Source organism: Acomys minous (genome assembly GCF_964271855.1).
Source record: "Acomys minous genome assembly, chromosome: 19".
In the NCBI taxonomy this organism is placed as follows: Eukaryota; Metazoa; Chordata; class Mammalia; order Rodentia; family Muridae; genus Acomys; species Acomys minous.
The window spans coordinates 62470382-62483013 of NC_140499.1; the positions used below are offsets into that span (position 1 = coordinate 62470382).

Here is a 12632-nt window from a genome sequence, read left to right on the forward strand (position 1 = left end):
GCTCGTATGTGTGTAACTGTAGCTCCAGCTATTGAGTGGGCTGAGTCCACATGATCACATGATCTGAGACTGATCTGGGCAACACCAAGAGGCCTTGCCTCAAATAAATCAAACGGGCTAATGAGATGGCTCTGGGGAATTTTGGTGGGACATCCTGCAGCATGTCCTCTGACTGGCACACTTTAATCGTGGACATGGCTGGAGATGTTTCTAGATTGGGTTGACTGAGGTGGGAAAATCCTACCTAACAGAGTGGCACCACTCAGTCTCCCGAAAAACAAGGAGAAACTGAGCTGAACACCAGCATTTATTGCTACTTCCTGAATTTGGATGATAAGTGACCAGATGACGGGTGCTGCTCCCGTCACAGTGGACTGCACCTGTGAGCTGAAACAAGCCCGTCTTTATTTTTTAAGATTATTTATTTATTATTATGTATACAGTGCTCTGCAGGCTAGAAGAGGGCATTAGATCACATTATAGATGGTTGTGAGCCACCATGTGGTTGCTGGGAATTGAACTCGGGACCTCTGGAACAGCAGTCGGTGTGCTTAATCTCTGAGCCATCTCTTCAGCCCGAGCCTGTCTCTTATACATTGTTTTGTCAAGTATTTTGTTGCAAAAGAAGAAAGGTAACAGATACATTGTGTTTGAGAAAGGACAGATGTAAACAGACTGTGACAAAAATAACGACACTTTTTCACAGCCAGTACTCTTGTGTTAGAAAAATATCTTTTTTTTCCCTTTTTTCGGGGGGGGGGGGCTTCAAGAAAGGGTTTCCTGTATAGCCTTGGCTGTCCTGAACTCGCTTTGTAGACAAGGCTGGCCTCCAACTCACAGCGATCCACCTGCCTCTGCCTCCTGAGTGCTGGGATTAAAGGCGTCTTCTCTTTTTTTTTAAATGGGACTGAAAAATGGTTAAGAGCCAGGTGCTCTTGCCGTGGACCTAAATTCAATTCCCAGCGCCCATATGGCAGCACCTTCTGGAAGGTCCGTAACTCCAGTTTCAGGGGATCACCGCTTTCTTGTAGCCTCTGCAGGCACTCTACTCGCGTAGTGCATAGACACATGCAGGCAAAACGCTCGATATAAGTAAAGTAAGTAAATACATATGGAAAGCTGGGCATGATGGTTCTGTAATCTTCATACTTAAGACTGAGGCAGGAGGATTACCAGGACTTGGAGGCCAGCTTGCCCTACTGAGCTCCAGGCTTCTCTCCAGAACATGAATCAATAGGCTGAGTGTAATTGGTGACGCTGATTTTTTTATTTCAATTTTTCACTGTGCTCCACCAGGGGGCAGACAGACCCAGAGTACCAGCCTCCCGACCCGCTTCTTTTCAAAGCGACTTGGGATCCGTAGACTTTGAACGCGAAGCGCTGACACTGAGGGTCTAGGACCTTTATCATAAACCCAGAAGCCTGTGAAAGCGCCTCAGCTTTCTATCAACTTCCAGTGCCACTCCCATCTCCACCATTACTGGCAAAATTCCTTCCCTCTTCCTCTAATCTCTTTTAAATTCTCCTTTCCGCTTCAGTCCGGAGGGAAGACGGCTAGCCACGGGCAATGGGGACGGCTAGGGAGCCCGGCGCGCCGAGGCCTTGGAGGCAGCGCCGGGACCGCGGGAGCTGGGCAAGCCTCTTCGCTGGCGAGGAGGGGTGGAGCCGGGAGAGGGCCGCCTCTCTTCTTTCCCGGGGCCTGGGCGGAGAGGGAGGAAAACTTCCTGGCTGGGACTCTGGCGGTTTCTGCCTGCCAGCCAGCCCTCCGATCCCGCCTACCAGAGCTGGCTCTTCCCGACCCCTCCCCCGGCGCCCCCAGTGTCCGCCATGGCCAAAGCCTACGATCACCTCTTCAAGTTGCTGCTGATCGGGGACTCCGGGGTGGGCAAGACTTGTCTGATCATTCGCTTTGCAGAGGACAATTTCAACAGCACGTACATCTCTACCATCGGTGAGCCCCACCGGCTGTACCCCGGACCCCAAGCCCGCCCCCGCCCCTGCCCACCACACACGGGCTCCTGAATGACCGGGACCCTGATTTTTTGATCCCCTTGGAGTAAGACACTAACTCACAGGCTCTCGACCCCTGTCCCAGACCCATCCCCCATAATGTCCCTGAATAACACTCAAAGGCAACCCCAGCTGCTGTCACCACCATTGCCTCCCTTTCTTGGTACTATCTTCCTAGTCTCCCCAAATCCACATAGGCTCTTGCTATTTCCGTCTGCTTCTTTCTTCACCCCCTCCACCTAAACTCTCAAGATTCACTCTTTTTATTTATTTGTTTGTTTATTTATTTATTTATTTATTTATTTTTAGACAAGGTTTCTCTGTGTATCCTTGGCTGTCCTGGACTCCCTTTGTAGACCAGAGTGGCTTCGAACTCACAGCGAGGCGCCAGCCTTTGCCTCCCAAGTGCTGGGATTAAAGGCATGTGACACCACGTCCGGCTTTAGAGTCACTCTTTACACATTTTTTTCTCCCTGCCTCCTAATTCTGTCAGTCTCTTCCTGACCCACTGGGCGTCAAACTTTTCCCTGCATCCGCCCCACCTTCAAATCATCTTCCTAGCGCCCCTCCCATCAATGGGGTACCAGTCTCCCTCGGTGTGCTGCCGAGTGAGGAAAAAGGCTTTTGGGGTCTCTGAGGAAGCTTCTGCTCTCATCCTCCTCTCTGGGCTCCCCAGACTTCCAGTAAGAAGAGTGTTCCTTTCTGTCTCCTCTTCTTTCTTCATCTCGTCTTAACTGAGCAACGGGGAAAGAAACTGCTTCTCTCTCTCTCTCTCTCTCTCTCTCTCTCTCTCTCTCTCTCTCTCTCTCTCTCAGAACTAATTTTCCAAAGGAATCCTTCCCCGCCCTGGCCCCCAGGACAGGGTTTCTCTGTGTAACCTCCTCTGTCCTCTGTCCTGGGCTCGCTTTATAGACCAGGCTGGCCTTGAACTCACAGTGATCCACCTGCCTCTGCCTCCTGGGATTACAGACCTGCACCACCACACGGGGCTTCCAGAGGAGTCTTATGGAGGCCCGCCTGTCTCACTAGTTAAGTCACATAGACTCAGTCAGCTGCCTTTCCCGGGCTAGCAGGGTGGGTGGAGGACCAATAGATTGTGTGTGTTGGGGGAGGGGGAGAAAAGAGGGGGGGGGGTTAAGACAGGGTCTCTCCGTGTAGCCTTGGCTGTCCTGGACTCACTCTGTAGACCAGGCTGGCCTTGAACTCACAGCAATCCACCTGCCTCTGCCTCCCAAGTGCTGGGATTAAAGGCGTGCACCACCATGCCTGGCCCAGCTGGCATGCTTTTAAACTACCTGAAGAGTTTCATCACCTTTCTCCAACACATCATAAATTCTAAGTAAAAGGGCGTGCTTACCATAGGAATAAAGTTTTGGAGGAGTTCTCCCCTGTTTACGCCTCCAACAAGGTCACTCTGTTGGGCAGAGTGACTGGCCGGGCCTCGGCTCTCTCCTGACACTTTCCACATGTGCACACATGCTCACCTGCCTTTACGCCTTTCACCCCAGGAATTGATTTCAAGATCCGCACTGTGGAGATAGAGGGGAAGAGGATCAAACTGCAAGTCTGGTAAGCGAGCTGCCTAGCTGGTCTGTCCAGACTGCAATGGGAGGCTCTGCACCCCCACCCCCACCCCCACCCCCACCCGCACCCCAGCCTTTCATGTCTTCTTCCTTCCTTCCTTCTTCTCTTTTCAGTTACAGTTTTTTTATTTTGAGACTAAAGTGTCACTCACGTAGCCCAGGCTAGCCCGGAACTCACTAGGTAGCCGAGAATACCTTTATTAGCTCCTGTCCCTCCTGCTTCTGTCTCCCATGTTCTGGGTTTACAGACATGTACAGGCGTGTGGCACCATGTTGGTCTTTCTGTTTTGCTTTCTTTCCCTTTCCTGCCCCCCCCTCCCCCATCCAGTACATCTCTTAATTTATCTAATCTTGCGCAGACAGCTATCAGCTGTCCTTGCCCGGCTCTTCCTGGTGTCCCACTTTCAGTTTGCCTTTTCCTCACCCCGAGCAGTCTCTGGACTTGAAAACAAATGGCTTTTGAGCTACGATGTGGAAACAGGGTCTAAGCGGTTAAAAGGCAAGTTGTAGAATTGGGAATTTGACTTCCAGTCTCTTGCTCTCTCTAAACTTCAGAGAGCAGCCAGAGTGTGGTGGCGCAGGCCCTGCGTCCCAGCACTCAGGAAGCAGAGGCGGGTAGATCTCTGTGAGTTTGAGGTCAGCCTGGCCTACAAAGGTGCGTTCCAGAACAAGGCTATGTAGAGAAGCCCTGTCTCAAAAACACACACAGTAATTAATAACAGTGATGATGATGATGAAGGTGATAATAATAATAATAATAATAATAATAATAACAACAACAACAACAACAACAACAACAACTTTAAAAGTCTTAACAAGCACAGGAAGTCACATACAGAGGTAACTTGACTATCTTTTTGGTTTGATTTGGTTTTTTTGAGTCAGGGTCTCTCTGTGTAACCTTGGCTGTCCTGGACTCACTTTTGTAGACCAGGCTGGCCTTGAACTCACAGAGATCCACTTGCCTCTGCCTCCGGAGTGCTGGGATTACAGGCCTGCGCCACCACATCTTGCTGACCTGACTATCTTTCTTTTTTTTTTTTTAAGATTTATTTATTATTTATACAGTATTCTGCCCACACGTGTGCCTGCCCACCACAAGAAGGCACCAGATCTCGTTACAGATGGTTGTGAGCCACCATGTGGTTGCTGGGAATTGAACTCGGGACCTGTGGAAGAGCTGGTGCTCTTAAACCTCTGAGCCACCTCTCTAGCCCTGACCTGACTATCTTAGGGAGGCTGGAAAACGACAGGCGCTGAGGCCTATGGACTTTTACTGAGGCATTCTGATATGACAGACAAACAGCAGCAGACGAGGTCCGAACCCCAGGACTGCTGCTGCTTCACTTCCGCTTGACCTTCGCTAGTTACCCAGCCTCCCCACATTTGTTTCATTTGCACAATGAGGGCAGTGAGACATCCCTCACCGCGACACAGCGGGGGTTAGATAGGATGACACACACACACATAAAGTGATACTTAAGCCAGCGCTTGGCATCTGTGAGTAAACAAGAGACATCCTGTTTCCCAGGCCCGTAGCCTCTGAGGAGCAACTCAACTGTCCTTGTCCCTTTCCCCTCTACCGTTTCCTGACTCTTTTCCTTCCAGCCTCCCACCCTCCAGTGTTGCAAATGCTAAGTTCTTAGGGAAAGCCTCACTCCCCCACCCCACCCCCACCCCCACCCCTGCCCCCCTCCCAGCCTCCTTGCTTCTATTTCACTGTATGAATACTTTCACTTCAGGGACACAGCTGGCCAAGAACGGTTCAAGACTATAACTACCGCCTATTACCGAGGAGCCATGGTATGAGGTGTGGGTCTGGACGTGGGCTAAGGTCACAGAGGGTTACAAGCATGGGGTAAGGGATAAAGATGGAGGTGCGCACTGCCGAGAGCCCTGTGTGACCTGGGTTCAGGTCTTCAGGTGGGGCCTGGAAGGTGGAGTGGGGACATTAGAAGCCTACGTGGGAACATGGGCCAAGGTGAACTTTGCCATCCCTCAGGGCATTATCCTAGTATATGACATCACAGATGAGAGATCCTTCGAGAATATTCAGAACTGGATGAAAAGCATCAAAGAGGTGAGATGCCTCCAAAAGAAATGGGGGTACAGAGTAGCTCCTGGAGGATGGTGGGGTGCTGGAGGGGCGGGATTCAACTTTATTTTATTTTATTTTATTTTTGGGATTCAACTTTAATTCATTTATTTATTTAATTTTTTCCTAATGTATTTATTTAATTTTATGTAGAAGGGTGTTTTGCTTGCGTGTATATATCTGTGAGCCAGGTGCCTGCCTGGTGCCCTCAGAGGCCAGAAGAGGGTGGTGGACCCCTGGGACTGGAGTGACAGATAGGGTTTTTTTTTTGTTTGTTTTTTGTTTTGGTTTTTCGAGACAGGGTTTCTCGATGTAGCCTTGGCTGTCCTGAACTCACTTTTGTAGACCAGGCTCGCCTCGAACTCACAGTGATCCTCCTGCCTCTACCTCCTGAGTGCTGGGACTAAAGGCGTGCGCCACCACACCCGGCTGGACAGATAGTTTTGACCTACCAGCTGAACCCAGGTCCTCTGGAAGAAGAGTCAGTGCTCTTAACTGCTGAGCCTTCTCTCCATCCCCAAGCTGCCTCTTCTTCCTCCTCCTCCTCTTCCTTTCTCTCTCTCACTCACACACACACACACATACACACACACACACACACACACACACACACACACACATATTAGTTATTTTTATTTTATATGCATTGGTGTTTTGTCTATGAGGGTGTGAGATCTTAGAGTTACAGACAGTTCTGTCATATGGGTGGTGGGAATTGAACCCACATCTTCTAGAAGAACAGTCAGTGCTTTTTTTTTTTTAAGATTTATTTATTTATTATTATGTACACAGTACTCTACCTGCATGTACATCTGCAGGCCAGAGGAGGGCATCATATCACATTGTAGAAGGTTGTGAGACACCATGTGGTTGCTGGGAATTGAACTCAGGACCTCTGGAAGAGCAGCCAGTGCTCTTAACCCCTGAGCCACCTCTCCAGCCCCAGTCAGTGCTCTTAACTGCTAAACCATGTGTGCAGCTCCCAAAATGACTTTTTTCTTTCTTTCTTTCTTTCTTTCTTTTTTTTTTTTTTTTTTTGAGAACTCACTCTGTAGAACAGGCTGGCCTAGAACTCACAGAGATCCACCTGCCTCTGCCTCATGAGTGCTGGGATTAGAGGCGTGCGCTACCACAGCCGGCTTTGCCTCAGCTTTCTAAGTGCAGAAGTCACAGGCGTGAGCTGCATGTAAGACCCAGCTTTTTTCCTTTTCCTCTTGCATCTTCAGAATGCCTCTGCCGGAGTGGAGCGACTCCTGCTGGGGAACAAGTGTGACATGGAAGGCAAGAGGAAGGTGTCGAAGGAGCAAGCGGACAAGGTGAGGGTCAAGCGGGGCTGTGGGCAGGGCTGGGAGCACCGTGTGGGGAGCACCGTTTGGGGGGGAGCACTATGTGAGGAGGGACTGCTGAGTCCCCTGCTTCTGCCCTTTATCCAGCTCTCTCCTTCCCACCCCACCCCTACAGCTGGCTCGAGAGCACGGCATCCGATTTTTTGAGACAAGTGCCAAATCCAGCATAAATGTGGATGAGGTGAGGTCTGTCATCTAAGAGATAAAGATACGAACAGACTGGTCCTCTCCTTCAGTCTGTTCTAACCAATTTTCCCTGCAGGCTTTCAATTCCCTGGCCCGTGACATCTTGCTCAAGTCAGGAGGCCGGAGATCGGTGAGTTGGGTTTACTTGATTAGGTACCACTGTGTGTGTCTACAAGAGCTGAAACAACCAAAACAGGGTGGCGATGTACACATTTGTCCCCAGCACAGATAGCTGGTGGCAGAAGGATCAGGAGTTCAAACCCGTCCTCAGCTCCTCTCTCTAAACACAAGTGTCCATGGTGCACGGCTTTAATCCCAGCACACGGGAGGCAGGGGCAGGCAGATCGCTGTGAGTTCGAGGCCAGCCTGGTCTACAAAGCGAGTCCAAGACAGCCAAGGCTACACAGAGGAACCCTGTCTGGAAAAACAAAAAACAAACCCCATCTCATTAAAATAAAAATAAAAATAACAGCCAGGTGTAGTGGCGCACGCCTTTAATCCCAGCACTCGGGAGGCAGAGGCAGGTGGATCTTTGTGAGTTCGAGGCCAGCCTGGTCTACAAAGAGAGTCCAGGACAGCCAAGGCTACACAAAGAGACCCTGTTTCGAAAAACCAATAAAATAAAATAAAATAAAAATAAAGAAATGGTGCTAGAGAGATGGTTCAGTGGTTACTGCTCCTCCAGAGGTCCTGAGTTCAATTCCCAGCAACTACATGGTGACTCACAGCCATCTGTAATACTCTCTGGTGCCTGCTTCTGGTGTGCATGAAGACAGTGTATTCATACACATAAAATAAATTAATCAAAAAAGAAAAGAAAAGAAAGGAAGAAAAGACAGTTGAGAAGAAACAGTAGCAAGATTTCCTCTAAGGGGGGTTGTCCTGAGTTTATAGGCTCCTACTCCGGCCAGCCCTTCACACGCTTGATTCTTCTACCTCTGGCTCTAGGGAAACCACAGCAAGCCCTCAAGCCCTGACCTGAAAACCTCTGACAAGAAGAACAGCAGCAAGTGCTCCCTGGGCTGAGGAGCATTTCTTGCCTCCTCCTCATCCTGAACCTGGAAGCTAGAGACCCGAGGGAGGTGGGCTGAGGGGTCTCGGAGGGGAGGAAATGTGGGACCTAGGGGGTAGATGGGTGGTTGATAAGGAGAATGAGAGGGAAGGAGGGGAAGGAGGAAGAGTCAGGGATGTGAAAGGTGAACAGGGTTTGGGAAGCGGAAAGAAGATTCAATGGTCTCAGGTCTTGGACTGTCCATGGACTTTAAGGTCAAACGTTGATGTAAATATGTTGATTTCTCTGTCGTTGGTTCAGGGTCAGGGTCCTGAGAGGCTGGCTCAGCGCTACTCTGAGGTTCCTCACCCTCCATGGTCTTTCTTAGTATTAAAGGCCACTGTTGTGCGTGACTGTCCCATTTGCGTTACTTTCATTGTGGTCAGAATTGCTCACCACTCAAAGCCAGTTTTTGTCACTCCAAGATGTTGGTCCACCCGAATCTGGCTGGGTTCCTCTTCCTTGTCCCCAGTCTCTCACTGGGGACAAAACATCAAGGAGAAGGGGCAGGCTGAAGGATGGACACCTTTCCCATTATGGGTTCCAGAGGACTACGGCAGTGGACAGAGCCTGAGCACACTGCAGCCCAAGGACGAAGGATTGGGACTAAGCTTAAGGAGGCAGCAGCACTTCCTCCTATGTGTCTCCAGTGAGACGTGGGACAGCTTTGCTTCCTATGTGTCTCCAGTGAGACGTGGAACAGGTTTGCTTCCTATTTGTGTCCAGTGAGACGTGGGATGGGTTTTCTTCCTATCTGTGTTCAGTGAGACGTGGGACGGATTTGCTTCCTATCTGTGTCCAGTGAGACTTGGGACAGCTTTGCTTCTGCTGTAGTCAACCCGAGTATTTGACGGGCACCGTTAGCTGATTTGTCCAAAAATAGTATTCTCAGCGTTGCACAAAGAGATACATGAAAAAGTAAAAGTAACCTGGCGAGCCAATTTCCTTTTGTAGAAAGGGTGTGCTACAACCCAGACTGGAAGTTCATCTAGTTTTTGTTCTAATGCAAGTGGTGGCTGACTCTGCGGCCCCCCTCACCCCCACCCCACCCCACACACTGCTGGGAGCTCAGCTTCATAGTCTTTTGAGATTCACTAGTTTTAAAAGAATCCTCAAGAAGAAAACCAGAGACAGAGGCAAGGGGCCTGCGGCAACTGCAGGTCATTAAGGTCTAAGGATACAGCAAGGCTTTTGTAAACAAGTGTTACCAGCTGCAGGAGAGCACAGAGATTTGGATTCAGCTGGGCGTGGTGGCACACACCTTTAGTCCCAGCACTTGGGAGGCAGAGGCAGGCAGATGGTTGTGAGTTTGAGGCCAGCCTGGTCTACAAAGCGATTGAGAGAGAGAGAGAGAGAGAGAGAGAGAGAGAGAGAGAGGGAAATTAGGTTTATAAGGTGGAGGAGATTTATGGAATATTGGCCATTCATGGGCTTGCTACCTTTTTTGTTGTTGTTTTTTCTTTCTTTACAGGGTCTCTCTATGTAGCCTTAGCTGTCCTGGACTCCCTTTGTAGACCATGCTGGCCTCGAACTCACAGTGATCTGCCTTCCTCTGCCTTGGGATTAAAGGAGTGCGCCACTATGTCTGGCTTTGTTTTTTGTTCTTGTTTTTGTTTTCTTTGAAACAAAGTTTTTCTGTGTAGCCTTGGCTGTGCTGAACTCACTCTGTAGACCAGACTGTCCTGGAACTCACAGAGATCCGCCTGCCTCTGCCTCCTGAGTGCTGGGGCTGAAGGTGTGTGTCACCACCTCCCAGCTTTTCTCACAATTTGAAGGGGAGGAAGAGACAACAGGAGAGGCTGACCTGCTTATAAGTATTTTCTGAGCATCTGCTTTGTGCCACGCAGTAGTCACTAAACAGCCTTTTGATGGCACATGTACACAGAGAAACCGACAGAATTGTAAAAGAAAAATAGCTTTTCTTGGGTTTTGGTTTTTTAGCTTTCTGCTGGGCATGGTGGCACACGCCTTCAGTCCCAGCACCTCAGGAGGCTCTGTGAGTGCCCAGCCACCTAGGACTACTACAATAATGAGATCCGCCTGAAAATAAAGTTGTATTTTTATTATTGTGTTACGTGTGTGGCCGCATATTTAAATGTGGAGAACAACTCTTAGGGGTCAGCCTGCTCCTCCCACCATGGGTCCCGAGGACCGGACTCAGGTCATCCGGCTTGCATGGTCAAGACTTGCCTGATGGGCTGTCTCATCTGCTCTCTATTTGATTTCCTGTAACTGGGGGTCTTTGTTTCTTTTCTGTTGCTGTGAAGAGACACCATGACCGGGGCAACTTGAAAAAGAGGCTATTAGGGGCTTGCCTACAGTTGCAGAGTGCCAGAGTCTGTGGCCATCATGGCGAGGAGCGCGGCAGCAGGTGGGCAGGGATGGCCCCAGAGCAGTGGCTGACAGCTCACATCTGATCCACAAGCACAAGGCAGAGAGAGAGCTAACCTCAAAGCCAACCCGAGTGACACATCTCCTCCCACAAGGCCACACCCCCTGATCCTTACCAAAATATTCCAACAACTGGGGACCAAGCATCAAATATATGAGTCTGTGGGGGCTGTGCTCATTCGAACCACCACAGTGCTGGGTCTCACAATGTTAGACCCAGTGGTCCTGCCTCCCAAGTGCTGTGACATCAACACATTCAGGGAGGCAGAAGCAGGCAGATCTCCGTGAGTTTGAGGCCAGCCTGGTCTTCAAAGGGAGTCCTGGACAGCCAAGGCTGTATATAGAAATTCTGTCTCAAAACAACAAAAACAAGAGCCAGGCGTGGTGGCGCACGCCTTTAATCCCAGCACTCGGGAGGCAGAGGCAGTCGGATTGATGTGAGTTCAAGGCCGGCCTGGTCTACAAAGTTAGTCTAGGACAGCCAAGGCTACACAGAGAAACCCTGTCTTGAAAAACCAAAAAACAAAACAAAACAAAACAAAACAAAAAACAAAAAGAAAAAAAAAAAGCTTTAATTCTTGAAAAATAAAGGAGCTAAAACTATTGACATACAAAGTATAGGGGGGAAAAATCAGGCTGGATTCACTGTCCCTACCCATATTTCACCCTCTTTCCCTCTCTTTCCCCCCTTTGAAACGGAGTTTCCTGACATAGCCTCGTCTTGCCTCACATGGGAGTCCCATACCTCAGCCTGGACTACAGTGACATGCAGTTTTAAATAAAAACAGGTGTTGAGAAGATGGGTAAAACCGTCAGCCATGAAGCCTAACAATGAGTTCGAGCTCCAGAACCCTTGGAGAAAAACAGACACCGTGTCACACATCTCCAGTCGCAGACTCCCACATGAGATGGGAGGTGGAGGCAGGAGAGTTGCCAGGAATTATGCAGCACAGTAACACCAAAGAGCCCACCTTAAGGTGTAAAGAACCTTCCAGAAAAGTGTCCTTGGACCGCCACAAGCATACCATGGCACAAAAGTACTCACATACACGCATGAACCCACACAACATAAAAATGTATGTGTATTTTTGAGGCAAGAATCTCACTATGTCTATCTGCCCGTTTCTGCCTCCTGAGCGCCGCAGTTAAAGGTATCCACCACCATGCAGAGCCCTAATATATATATTCTTTTTAAAAAAGATTTATTTATTATTATGTATACAATGCTCTGCCTGCATGCACACCTGCAGGCCAGAAGAGGGCATCAGATCTTATTATAGATGGTTGTGAGCCACCATGTGGTTGCTGGGAATTGAACTCCAGACCTCTGTAAGGAAGAACGGTCAGTGCTCTTAACCTCTGAGCCTTCTCAAAAACGTGCGACTCTTAGTGCTAGGTATGGTGGAACAAGCCTTTAATCCTAGCACTCAGGAGGCAGAGGCAGGCTGATTTTCGTGAGTTCGAGGACAGCCTGGTCTTCAAAGTGAGTCCAGGACAGCCAAAGCTATACAGAGAAACCCTGTCTGGAAAAACAAAAAACAAACAACAACAACAACAACAAAAAAAACCCTTACAAATCTTTCTCCCCTGTAATATGATAACCAAATGTTCTATCGTTCTTGGTGCGTGGGGGACAAGATACTGGACGGAACACATCTATAGCTTGCTTTTCCCTTAAGTCCAAGGACAATTTTATTAGAGATAATATTTCCTGGGGCAGGCAAACTGTAGGTCTCACCAGTGTTTAGAGAAGAAGGAAAAAGGAGAAGGAAAAAAGAGAGAGAGAGAGAGAGAGAGAGAGAGAGAGAGAGAGAGAGAGACTTTGTTTAAGCCAGAATTAACATGTACATGTGTGGTAAAGATTAAGCTTTGTCACAGGTAGAAGCAGTCTTGGCGGGCTTTACCCTGTTAAGAAACAGAGCCAACATACATGGTGGGGAAAGGAGCTTTAGGAAAAATAAGATGCCCAA

The 12632-nt window shown here is 49.1% G+C and overlaps 1 protein-coding gene across 2 annotated transcripts; it reads left to right on the forward strand.

Annotated features, from left to right (window-relative positions):
• The first annotated feature begins 1682 nt into the window (after positions 1-1682).
• RAB13 (RAB13, member RAS oncogene family) lies at positions 1683-8629 on the forward strand. 2 transcript variants are annotated; one of them, XM_084769174.1, is made up of 8 exons: positions 1683-1951; positions 3519-3579; positions 5336-5396; positions 5596-5673; positions 6915-7004; positions 7150-7215; positions 7297-7350; positions 8169-8629. In XM_084769174.1, the coding sequence occupies exons 1-8, from the start codon at positions 1828-1830 to the stop codon at positions 8244-8246; spliced, it is 612 nt and encodes a 203-aa protein (XP_084625300.1). In that variant the 5' UTR covers positions 1683-1827; the 3' UTR covers positions 8247-8629. The 2 variants fall into 2 exon arrangements, with proteins under 2 accessions (XP_084625300.1, XP_084625301.1); XM_084769175.1 differs by lacking the exon at positions 3519-3579 and having other exon boundaries at positions 1880-1951.
• Positions 8630-12632: the final 4003 nt, after the last annotated feature.

Coding starts and splice junctions, on each gene's coding strand:
- RAB13 (XM_084769174.1), top strand. CDS start 1,828: ATGGCCAAAGCCTACGATCACCTCTTCAAGTTGCTGCTGATCGGGGAC. Junction 1,952..3,518: donor CACGTACATCTCTACCATCG/GTGAGCCCCACC, acceptor CTTTCACCCCAG/GAATTGATTTCAAGATCCGC. Junction 5,397..5,595: donor CCTATTACCGAGGAGCCATG/GTATGAGGTGTG, acceptor GCCATCCCTCAG/GGCATTATCCTAGTATATGA.